Here is a 12656-nt window from a genome sequence, read left to right on the forward strand (position 1 = left end):
GCGGGGGAAGCCGCGGGTGGAGGGTGGCGGGAGCGGGCGAGGCCCGGGACACCCCGGGCCACCCTGGCAGGCGGTGCCGCGGCCCATCGGCCGCCTCGCCCACGGGGGCCCCTCCCGCTTGCCGCCCGCGTGTGGGGCCGGCCGCGTGCAGGCAGGCCGGGCGGCCGGCGGGGCCCCGCAGTGCGCATGCCCGGCGCTACGTAGGGCACGTAGGCGGCGGCGCGGGGCCGGGCCTCGGCGGCGGCGGCGCCGCGTGACTCAGGTAAGGCGGCCCCGGGCCGGGCCCCGCGCTCCGCCGCCATGGGGTCCCGCGCCGCCATGGGGCACACCGCGGGGCGCATGCCCGCCCCCTTCCCGTCCCGCTTCTCGTTAATGGCCTCGGCCCCATCGTGCCCCCCGAGAGGGGTGGCTGGGCCCCGTGGCCCCGGGCGTGCGGGGTCTGCGCTGCCCCCCGCGGGGACGGGGGCCCTCGGCACCCCCTGGGGCAGGGCGGGGGGGCCGTGCCCCGGGGCGCCCGGCGGCTGGTTTCAGGCTCGCTAACCTTGGCTCGTGTCCCCGGCCGGAGCCGGGAGCGCGGCGTGTGCCCAGCAGGGGCACCGGTGGGTGCCACCGCCACCGCTCTCCGGTGCGGGGGTGGGTGGGCGAGTCGGGTCCCCTTGCGTGGGGGGGGGCGGGGGCCGCCGAAGCACGTGTGCGCGGAACGCGTTGAGCCCCGGGGCAGAGGTGCCGAGCTGGGCAACGGGTCTGGGTCTCGTCCGTCCCTGGTTCTGCACCTCTGCCGGCAGCCGCACAAGTTTATTTTGCGTAAAACTTTATGGGGCTGTAGGGCCTTTTGTAGGTGGGTGTGCCCAAAGAGTCTCGAAATTCTTCTCCTGAAACTGTTGGGGTTTGGTGGAGCAGGTGTTGCCGCTGTCCCAGTGTCTGTAACCTCTGAATGCAAATTCTGTCATACGTAAATAGCATTTTGGTTTTCTGTTAAGTTCCTGCAGAATTGTGATGTACCCAAACAGCATGCTAAATTCCTGGTCTCTGCCTTGCTGTTCTTTCCATCTGGGTTAATGTTCTTGTTACATGTTCCGTTCAGGTTTTTGCTAGAATGAGAAGTCTTTGACAAAGGCATTTATTTTAGCCGTCCTTGTCATTTGTAGCAGTGGGTTCCCTGCATGTGGTACTCGGAGGACTGCTGGGCTAATTTAGAAACAAATTGTTTCTATTTCAAGTTTCTAAGAGAACATTCTCATCAACATTCAAGTTCCCACTAAGATCTGCTCGCGGGAGGGAGTAAAATGATTCTTACTGCCATGCCTGATGCAGCTGACGCTCCTTAGCTGTCTGTGAAATGCAGAGGGTAATCGCTGCCCCTTCGGGGCTTGTAGTTTGGACCTTGGTGATGGCACCTACAGCCTTAGTGGGAGACCAGGAATGTTGGGAGATCAAGCAAAAAAGGCACGGGAAGCTGAGGGTAAAAAAAGGAGACCTGTCAAACTCTCTGCAGGTTTCTAGCAGGTGTGGGGAGAGAGCTTTGGTCTCATGAGCCCCAGTTTGCTGTTTGTTGTTCTGGGCACCAGTGCAGTATCCATCCTCTTCCCGCTTTTGTTTGTAGAGCTTACAACAAGAGGTCTCTCTCTCTAAACAGCAGTAGTGCTGAGATGCTGTGGGACCCGATTCTGAGCATACAGTCTAGAAAATCAAAGTTAAGCACTTTTAAAGTAGCAGGGGCTATCACAGCATTTGTTAAAAGTACATGAATACATTTTAAGATTTACTGCTGCTGTTACACATTCATTGATCTGACTGTGTCTAATTGCTAATTAGTAACAACTGTAGGCACAGTGTGTGGCCTTTGAAATGAGCTGGCAGCAATGCTGACTGACTGAGAGATGCTATTGGAGAGTCAGTTTTATAGTGGAACTTCTCTGCTTCCAGAACTTGCTCATCTGAACAGCCTGGCCAGATGTGAACTGGCTGCTGCCTCGGCTGCTCCTGCTTCAAGCCAGAGAGTCTAGAACCTCACCTTCAAAGTTATTTTTTCTTGTAATAGTATTCACTTCTTTTATACAGAAGATGGCAAGATCAGGCAGGGGTTTATTTCTCTCTAGTCTTGACAGCGTTTTCATTCGTGAAAGTTGGGTATTACTGTAGGTGTGATGTAACAGAATTGATGAGGGTTTTTTGCAATGTTTGATCAATTTTTTCTTCCAGTGAAAATGAAGAATTTATATATTTTTATTGCTGTCCTGTTCATCCCATGGAGTTTTTCTTTGGCAAAGTATGATGAATTCGAGGATGGAGATGACATTATGGAATACGATGATAATGACTTTGCTGAATTTGAAGATGTTAATGAAGATGCAGTCACAGAGTCTCCTCAGAGGATCATCACTACAGAAGATGATGAAGAAGAAGCAACTGTAGAGCTTGAAGGTCAGGATGAGAATCAGGAAGACTTTGATGACGCAGATGCACAGGTAATGCCTCATCTCCTTCCTCTGTGTGTTTCCTAATAGTACCTCTGCACCTTTCTCAGCTGATCTTTTTGGATTTGACCTACCCGGCTTTGGATTTTTACGCTGTGTGTGATTTTGTCCCTCAGGAGGGTGATACTGAGAGTGAACCGTATGATGATGAGGAATTTGAAGGCTATGAAGAGAAACCAGATGCATCTCATAGCAAAAATAAAGACCCCATAACAATAGTTAATGTAGGTATAAATGTTGATCTGCTTTCTGTTTGGTATTTCATCACTTTTTTTTTTTTTTAAGGTGGTGTGCCAATAATCTCATTGTGTACAAACACACGTGTAAGACAGAACCTGTCCTAAAAAATTTATTATTTAAATTAACAAGAGACAGTGCAGAAACAGGAGAAGTATGGAGACAAGAAATACCTGAAATAATACAACAGGACAGCAGCAGAATACGATCCAGGTGTGCTAGCTCCCAGTTCCATGCCCTTCTGCATTGGTTGATGCTACTTTACATAGCAACTCCTGAAGTAAAACTGCCAGGGCAGGTACCTTTGGTCTGTTGATCTCTATTTTAAGCTTCTAGAACTCCTGTCCTTGGATCAATGCTCTATTCTGTATTCAAACTGAGAACTGCAGTTGGAATATAGATCATGAAATTCTTCGTTAAAACAAACCTTTTCAAACATAGTTTTGACGAAAGCGTTTTATGATTTAGCTGCTTTTACCTATATGACTGTGGGGGAGAAGTGGAGGAGCTAGAGTGATGACCTTCGTTTAATCCAGAGAAAAACTAGATACATCTCAGAATGTCTGGGTGCTTTTTCAACATGTAAAGAAGAGGTTGCGATGATCATATGCTTACAGTAAACAGTGTATTTTTAGCTTGTCTATGGCTAAAGTTTCAGATTATAAATTGACTTGGATGGTTTTTGAAGCAAATCTCTCTGTCCACCCTGCATCACCATCTTGTTACATCCCAAGAGAGTCCTTTACAGAATGATCCAATGCTTGAGGTCTGTGTTTTTATTATCTGTAACATCTCTTTTTAAGTATTGTGGCTGGCCCTGGTAGTGAAAAGTAAGGTTTGGGTACTTTTATGACTGAAGGGTGATACAGTGATAGCAAAACAGCTAATTGTTCTCTGAAGATGGCAAGTCTGGCAGGCTCCCTTGCTCCCCCCTGCAGTCTGGCTCTTGGTATTGTCCTGAAAATGCTCCTGGACACTGGGTGTTTAGATTTCAACAAAAGTTACGTGATGATCAGATAATGATGTGATGGGCAAGGCATCAAGTGCTAGCACAGGCTCACTTGGAAGAGAGAACTATTTTGTTTGTATAGGCCAGGTATTTTGGGAACGCTGTTATCTGTTGTTTCATGTAAGATTACTGTGTCCCAGTAGAGCCAAATGCATTATGTAGGCTTAGCTCTGTCCTGTTGCCTTTGTGAAGCTTATTGCTGTGTTTGGGATGAAGTTTCTCCAGTACTCTGCATTTTCCAAATTGTTTGTGTATGTGGAATCTGCTCATTCAGTGTGTAAAAGACAGTCTCCATTCACTTACTGTAGGTCCCTGCTCACCTTCAGAACAGTTGGGAGAGTTACTACATGGAGATCCTGATGGTAACAGGACTTCTTGCTTACATCATGAATTACATCATTGGGAAGAACAAAAACAACCGTCTGGCTCATGCATGGTTCAATACTCACAGGGAGCTGCTAGAAAGTAACTTTGCTCTTGTCGGTGAGTTCCATAACGACTTAGATCCATTTTTAGTTTGAGTAAACCTGGTTTTAGGCCAGCATGTGGACTATAGAGGAGAGTATGCTTTCTGATGCAGATGCGTGACAGCACAAATGAGAGCTCTGTGTGTAGACAAACAGCGTGCCAGTCTTCTGGTATTGAAATTAATTATGGTGCTGTAGTATAAATTACTCAGCAGCATCACGGGGATATTGAAGTAATCCAGCAACAGCAGAGCTCTATACTGATGAACTTTGGTGTTTAAATTTGCGATTTTTAGATTGCAGTTCATTGTTGTTTTCTTCAGGGGACGATGGCACTAATAAAGAAGCTACAAGCACTGGGAAACTAAATCAAGAAAATGAACATATATATAACTTGTGGTGTTCTGGAAGGGTGTGCTGTGAAGGAATGCTCATCCAGTTAAAGGTAAGGATGAGGCAGTTTGTAGTACTGTTTACCTGTCACCAGTTTGCAGGTTTTAGAGGCTTTTCCATGCCAGTGTGAGCAACAAAGAATCCCAGCTCGACTCTTCTGCTCACATTCAGATACAGGGTTCTGAATATGTACACGTGAAGGGAAGACTGGTTGGACTAAAGATCCATACAGGGCTGTATTCTGCCCACCGAAGTAGGTAAGAGTCAAAGCTTACAGAAATAGTATAGAAAGCTGAAGTATAGCATAAACAGAGGTAACTGTATGCTGAAGAGCCCAGCTGCCGTTTAGAGGGACTTTAGTTGGAGGAATGGACCAACAGGAATTCCAAGGAAGTACGACAAAGACAAGTAGGAAGTCCAGCACCAGGGATGGAGTAGCCCCACACGTTGGTTCAGCTCCAAACTTAATGGAGCAAGGCCCTGAGAAACTAACCTAATGCAGAAAGTATGCCTGCTTTTGAGCAGTATAGGCGACTTCTAAAGCGCCCTTAGAAGATGTTTTTCATAGAATAATTTAGCTTCAAACTGTCCTATTTTTCCCTTGAGCCCCACTGCTATCTGCCAATGAAATGCTGCACTCTAGGTATATCGAATTATCTTCTTCTTGTTTACAAACTTTTTTTAGTTTCTTAAGAGACAAGACCTGCTGAATGTTCTTGCCCGGATGATGAGGCCAGCTTCTGACCAAGTGGTATGTACTCAGCCATTTAGATTAACTTTGATAAATTGTTTAATTCCTTTGGTTCTGCTCTGCTGCTTTTGATTGTTCTTGGCACACACAAGTGAACTGCTAGGTGTCTTTCTATACTATTCCCAGTCTTCCAGTTCAGTAACTGTCAAAACAATCTGAAAGAATTGTTTGTGTTTCTTTTCTGCCAGTGGAATGCAAACTGCTGATGTCTGGAAATTATTTTATCTATGGTGGTTATTGTTTGAGTGGTTTTGTGAACAGTCTATCATGCTTCAAGACCTCATCTTGATAAAAAGCGGTTTTACAATCTGAAATACTTAATGATTGCTTTTCTGTCTGTTCAGTCTGCCTGAACAGAGCTGCTTAATGCATATGCTGGCCTGGATATTACATCCTGTAAAGTTACTTTCTGCCTTGCTCTTAGAGATGAGGATAATCTCATAACTGCATAAATGCCAAGAGAGGTTACATTTGGAAGAACAATGGCTGTGTGCACTCTGAATACCCTTTCCGTGTGTCTATAATTGTGTTTACCCATATCTGTTAAAAATACTTAATCTAGATGTCAGCAGTTGTTAATAAACAATGGATATCTGCACTGTGAATGAGTCTTACAACTCTGCTGTTCTAGTCACTGTTGTTACACTCTGGCATTATACCAGAATACTGAACTGAGTACTCAATACAGTTTAAAAGTACGTTACCTTAAGGCACATTGAGAAGCTTTAAATCTGCAACCTTTACCTTACCTGTGTATGGCCTCACTTAATCTTTGTTCTACGAATCAAAGTGTCAGACAAACACTGAAGTCATACTGTGACACAGGTCTCCATTTGGCCCATAGTCTGAATGCAGATTCGTATAAATCTGATCAGGGCTAATAACATTCTGTCCCACAGCAAATAAAAGTAACAATGAATGATGAAGACATGGACACCTATGTATTTGCTGTTGGAACGAGAAAAGCACTGGTGCGACTTCAAAAAGAGATGCAGGACCTGGTAAGTATGTTCATGTTGGGAATACTAACATGATAAATGATAGGATGTAAGAACCTCTGATCTGTAGATGGCTTATTTTCTTGGGAACAGTTGAAAACTTGTGACTGACCTGTTGAAATCTTCTGTGTAAGACATTTTCATCTAATGGATGGAAGTCTAATGCTATCAAACACCTGAAGTACTAGCCAGCTGCTGTCAGAACTGCGGGAAAAGATGCAGTCAAAAGCAGCTTACATCTTCCTTCTGGTGTAGAAATCATTTGGGAGGAGGCTGAAGTGTATTGTCAGGATACATGAGTGTCGCTTGACCTCATTTAATTTGCACAAATGACTTTCAAGGATTGAAGAGTGGACTTAATTAGCAATATGTGATATGGAAAGTTTGTGTCTAAGTCATCTTTTATGCAATCTAAAATTAAAGCTGTCCATATGGTCGAGCTCTGCCACTTGCAAAAAATCCAGTGATAACAAGCAGTGGTTTGTGAATCTTTTCTCTCATAACTTGTCCCAAGCAACAGCACTAAAGAAGGTTGATGGGATGCTAGTTGATTTTGTTCTGTTATCAAACAATGTGAGAAAAGCCTTAATCCACTTTGAGCATTCCAGCGTGGATGTATTAGAATTGTTTTATCTTTTACCTTAAAGTACTGACTATTTAAAAGACTGGTGATATGACATGATTTACCTTTTACATTTGGAATGTCCCCAGCCAGACTGGCGTGACTCAGCTAAGTGTAATTTTTGTAGTGTTTCTTTTCAGGTACTTTTAGGAGTCCCACTGTGCTGGAATGGTTCAGTCTGAGATATTTACAAGCTTGTGTTTATGTTTATTTCTTTCCCCTTGTTCTCTTTGAAACAGAGTGAGTTCTGCAGTGATAAACCTAAGTCTGGTGCAAAATATGGGCTTCCAGATTCACTGGCTATCTTGTCAGAGATGGGGGAGGTCACAGAGGGAATGATGGATGCTAAGGTAATCTTGAATGAATGAATACGAATCTTCCTTGGTAACCCTGGCACTGGCCTCTGCAAAAAAGTTCTAATCTTTATCTCCTGTAAACATCAGAACAGGAGAGCCAAACAGCCCTAGTGAGATCTAGAGAAATCAAGATCCTAAGAAAGCTTAAGGGCTGGAAGAAGCACGTAATTCTCATGTCTTTATTCCTGTTACATATCAACGTGAACTGCAGGCTTAAAACTGCCTTTCAAAGCCTGGAAGTTATCTTTAACAGCCAAGTTCAAAGGAGGGTGGTGACGGTGTCTGCAGGTCCTCAAAGCTGACATGTTGCCAAATTAACTGGAAAATCTGCAATGAGTTAGATATCTAACGTCAGCATTCCTCACATTAATTCCATGTATTGAGGTCCATTCTATAGCAAAAGCAAAAAAAATAATTGACAGTTTAAATTTCAATGTCATTGTGGCAAGCTGAGCATAGCAAGTTTCTGAGTGATATATGGACACTTTGGCAAGCCCATATGGAGTGGGTAGGCTGCAGATGGATTGGTGTTGGGAAAAACTAACCCCATTTTCTCTTTTAGATGATACATTTCCTCACGCACTATGCTGACAAGATTGAATCTGTCCAATTCTCGGACCAGTTCTCCGGTCCAAAACTTATGCAAGAGTACGTATAAAGCTAGATCTCTCCTCCCTGTAGCTATTGTAACACTAAGCAAAATAGAGGCTGACAAACTCATTTGCAGTGTGAAGCCTGCTAGAATGCACACAAAGAAATTGGGAGCAAAGGTGAAACAGGTGAATAAATACACTCCCTATGCTTCCAAATGCTGCATTAGTTTAGAAGATCAAGGTGCTCTATTGCCCTAATAATTATTTTTGCTGGTTATGCTGTAGTTGGGGCAGCTACAAATTTCAGGTAACACGTAGCAGCTACAGTGTGCACACCTGTATGGGAAACAATGGAATAATCCCACTAGAGGTATACAGCATGTTAGAGTTTTAAGGGCCAAGAAATAACACTGCAGGAGGAGAACTCAATACATTAACTCAGATGTTATTTGAATGCATTGAGTACTAGGTTTAAGTCAAGTCTGGGGTGTAAAAAAAATCAAAAAACAAAACGCCAAGGCTGCTTGCCCTTCTCTAGCTGATACAGCTCAGCATTCTGCTGTTGAATCCATTGCTTGGGTATGTTGTTCAGGTTGATTTTCAGCTGTGCTTCAGAAATACATAGCAGCAGTATCTCTTCTGTTTCTCAAAGCCTCCTAGTCTTAGAGAATGCCTCAGAATTGCCAAGTGGTGGGTGATTTATCTTATCTATCATGTAGGTTTTTGCAAGGGTGTATTATGCTCACAGGCATATAAATAAATGATTCATATCAAAACTTGTAACTGTCCTCCAAAAAAAGGAACATGCTTTGATTTAATTATAAGAGAGCAGTACGTGTACCTTGTACTGAAATTGCTAGGCTTTAGAGGATCTGTGAGATGTAGGTCTGACTTTCTTACACTAGAATACTGCAGAGTTTTGAATTCTTCAGAAAATGGTTTGGTGTTTTTTTTTCCTAACTGATATTTATAGAAGATTTATAGTAGTATGAACAATGGGGCATATGTACAACTGAATGTCACTAAAAAATATACAGCCCCCTAAGGGGCTCAGATGACCTCTGAACTGGATTGGATGGTGCTGTACATTTTTACATTAATGCCTTTTCACTGGGTGTTTTTGAGTAAAACTTCAGGACTCTGAATAGTGTGGAACTATTACACAGCCAGGCTTTTAATCTTGTTTATTGTATTCAGGTAGTTTGCAAGTGTCTCTTGGTTCTTGACAAGGTTTTCCCTAACATTGTTAGGTGCTTTATATGCCTGTATTTTTCTTTACTCATTCCAGTCACTTTTTTTCTTTCATACCAGGGAGGGTCAGCTTACAAAACTGCCCGAAACTAAAAAGACACTTCTGTTTACATTTAATGGTAAGAGAACTGGTGTATGCATATAGCAGGGCAGTAGTGTTGTGCATTATTTCTGCACAACACATGCTCAAGTTCTGTCATCTGTGGAAGATGATACATAACGAATTACTTCAGTGCATGTAACAGGATCATTAATTGATTAACCAGGAAATAGAAGGCAGTAATAACACTGGGGGCTGCGTGGCACATCATTGTGATAATAGCATACTTAGTCTTGCTATTACTGATCTTACTTTGTACTCTTATATCTGCTGGTGGTTGTATTAAGTCTCCATTGGAAGATGGCTTCTTTTTAAGTTACACACCTTGCAGCTGGAGCTTGCACAGTTACTTGGTTAACCCTGGTTTGAAATAAAACCAGCCTGTTGGGAATGTATTCTAGGAAAAGTCCATAGTCCTCTTCAAAATTCAAGGCCATAGCTCCAAGTGAAGCTAATGGTAGAGCCTGAATTCAACCCCTGTTTTTGTAATCTGTACCAATAAAACTGAGAAGGATTGTGTGGGGAAAATGCCTGTTGCTGTGTGAGGAATCTAAATGCAATCTCCAAAGCTAAATGCCTTTTTTAGTGATGTCATAGAATCATTTAAGTTGGAAAAGACCTTCCTAAAGAGGAGGATAAGGACATCTTTATTTCATGAATGTGAGCAATAAGGAAAGATTTTTCTTATACATCTTATACGTCTAAATACATTATAGCAAGTAGAAAAATTCTGCCAACCTCTCTGAATTAACAAGAAACGCTTTATCACAGTGCCTGGTTCAGGCAACACTTCCCCAAAGGACATGGAGTCTTTGCTGCCTCTGATGAGCATGGTTATCTACTCTATTGACAAAGCAAAGAAGTTCCGTCTGAACAGAGAAGTAAGTAGAGTATATTTTTCTGTCTTCTGAATATTGTATGAAACTGCAACAACTACCACTGGATCCTTAATCTTAAGATTGGAAGCCTTATGTTTCTAATACGACTGCCAGAGATACTGCATCCTGCTTGTGGGGAAATCCGTATTAACTGCATTTGCTTTCCTCTGTGAAAAGGGTAAACAAAAAGCTGACAAGAACAGGGCTCGTGTGGAAGAGAACTTCCTCAAACTGACCCATGTGCAAAGACAGGAGGCTGCCCAGTCCCGTCGAGAAGAGAAAAAACGGGCAGAGAAGGAGCGAATAATGAATGAAGAGGATCCTGAAAAACAGCGTCGGCTGGAGGTGAGGTGGACTTTGAGATTGTTACAAGCTATTGGCACGTATCTCCTGCGATACCTCCAGGGCTGCCTGTAGATATACTGGCAATGGCCAACTTGATTTCTTATTTGCTGGAAGGAAAACAACTTTGAGGGTATATGCTGTTGCTTTCTGAAACATGCAAAGGCTCCCAGTGAGGAGCTAGCTCATGTAGTTAGATGTGAACCCAAGTACTGGAGGTCCTTTATGTTTGGCTCTTCTGAAATGATCAGCTTGCTCTGAAGAGATCACTGATGTTCACTCAGATCTCTATGTCCTTGCCTGCAGGAAGCCGCTTTGCGGCGTGAGCAGAAGAAACTTGAGAAGAAGCAGATGAAGATGAAGCAAATCAAAGTGAAAGCTATGTGACTCCATTGTGAGAAGCATCTCAGTGCCACCTGCAGAATTTCAGTTCACAGGGTACAAAGACCTACTTAACTCCATAATCCTACGCTTCTTTGAACACTAGTAGCCATTACGAGAATTGTTCCTTGCATTGGTGTTACTTATTTAAGTATTACAGCAACATGCAGGTGTATGTAGAGAGCTTTGTCTCAGCAGTTTTATTCCAGGTGGTACAAATTTTTGCTACTTGTCTGTTTGGAAAAAAAATAATGCAATATTCTTGAATGCTTTTTGTCATTTGTTCTTTAAAAACGGAAGATTGTAAACCTGTCCACATGTGCTGGTAACACATTCACGCTTTGGTTTTAAAGTTTGGTTTTAGTTGTTGGGAGGGAAGGGGGAAAAACTAAGGGGAAGAAAACTGCACAATAAACATTTACTGTGTGTTTATTTGCATCAAGCTTGTAAAGGCACAAAACATAGAGCCTTCCATACACAGTATGGATTCTTCAGGGATTTAAGCCCAGTAGAATAGAAGTGATTTTTACTTTCTTTTTTTACAAAGAAGGGACTGAACCAGTATTAGGTCACCTGTGGACATGACTGGCATATGTGTAAAACATACAGATGGGTTAGATACAAGGGAATGGAACACATCAATAGTTTCCTCCTTGTGATTTTGAATGCTGCAAGCTTAATACAATGTGAAGTCTGTAACGTCAGCATGGAGTTTGTTCAGGAGTGAGCACCTGGTGAGTTAGCAGCTTCAATTAGCCTTCCTTCAATACCAACTGCACAAGTTTGCCTCAAAAGCTTCTCCCGTTCTCAGCAGCTGCTGCCTAGAGTTCACTTCAGCGAGACGCTAGATTTGGTGATCTCCAGTTGCCAGTTTCCCCAAGCAAGTAAAAAAGTTTCAGAGGATGTGTATCCTCTTCATCTGGTAAATGATCATTTCAGGCTTCTTGACTATAAATGGGGAGTATGAAGTGGATGCCCCTGTGCGCACTTTGCTGAGAGAGCTCTGCATTTTATAAATGCTTCACGTCTAGAAGGCATGATTGTTGCTTGTAACAGACTTTTCAGTTTTGTGGGGAAACAGTTTTGCATTTTCTTGTTCAATACTTTGTGCAAACTTGCAAACTGAGGCAATAAGAACGAGCTGCTGTTGAAACAGCAATTCTTTAAAACTTTTTGTTCCAGCATGGGATACTTCACACCGATTTAAATGCAAATGTCTGTAACCTGGTACATGCAAATACATTAATTTTATAATGGTTGGTAAGATTATTTAAAACCAAAACTAATGTAGATAATGTGAAATTTTAGCACTATTTTGCTTTAAAGATTAAACTGGTATTGTTTCACAGAGGTCTCTGAAAGGAAGTACTAGTTTGTGCTCTTTTGAGGAAGCGGACAGCTTTCCTGAAGTCCCACACATTTGTGGGCCACGGCAGCTAATTTTGTAATACGAACATTCAAATGAACAAATCTAATGGAGAGTAAAATATAATTGAAACACTCCACCTGCCTGGTTGGCTGGACTGCGTGTGCCTTTCATCTAAAATCTCGAAGAATGTGAATCGTCTGTGCTGGGGAGGGCGCAGCGGCGGTTTAGTCAGGCAGGAGGCGGCGCTCGCTGCGCGGGGGCACGGCGGGGCGCCTGTGAGGGCGGCGGCGGGCCGGGGGCGGGTCTTCCCTCCGGTGAGGGCCGGGGCAGGTGGAGGCGGAGGACTTGCCCCCCTCGGTCAAAGCCGGGGCCGTGTAGGCGGTGCCGAGGGCGGGCACGGCGCGTTCCCCGTGCCCGGGGGGGTGGGGGGTG

The 12656-nt window shown here is 43.6% G+C and overlaps 1 protein-coding gene across 1 annotated transcript; it reads left to right on the plus strand.

Moving 5' to 3' along the window:
* Positions 1-147: 147 nt before the first annotated feature.
* CCDC47 (coiled-coil domain containing 47) lies at positions 148-12201 on the plus strand. The gene is made up of 13 exons (XM_040617479.1): positions 148-262; positions 2203-2468; positions 2594-2701; positions 4032-4206; positions 4514-4635; positions 5269-5334; positions 6234-6335; positions 7194-7304; positions 7873-7958; positions 9215-9273; positions 10026-10135; positions 10310-10477; positions 10781-12201. The coding sequence occupies exons 2-13, from the start codon at positions 2208-2210 to the stop codon at positions 10859-10861; spliced, it is 1449 nt and encodes a 482-aa protein (XP_040473413.1). The 5' UTR covers positions 148-262; positions 2203-2207; the 3' UTR covers positions 10862-12201.
* The last annotated feature ends 455 nt before the right edge of the window (positions 12202-12656 follow it).

Source organism: Falco naumanni, chromosome 18 (assembly GCF_017639655.2).
Source record: "Falco naumanni isolate bFalNau1 chromosome 18, bFalNau1.pat, whole genome shotgun sequence".
NCBI classification, from domain to species: domain Eukaryota; kingdom Metazoa; phylum Chordata; class Aves; order Falconiformes; family Falconidae; genus Falco; species Falco naumanni.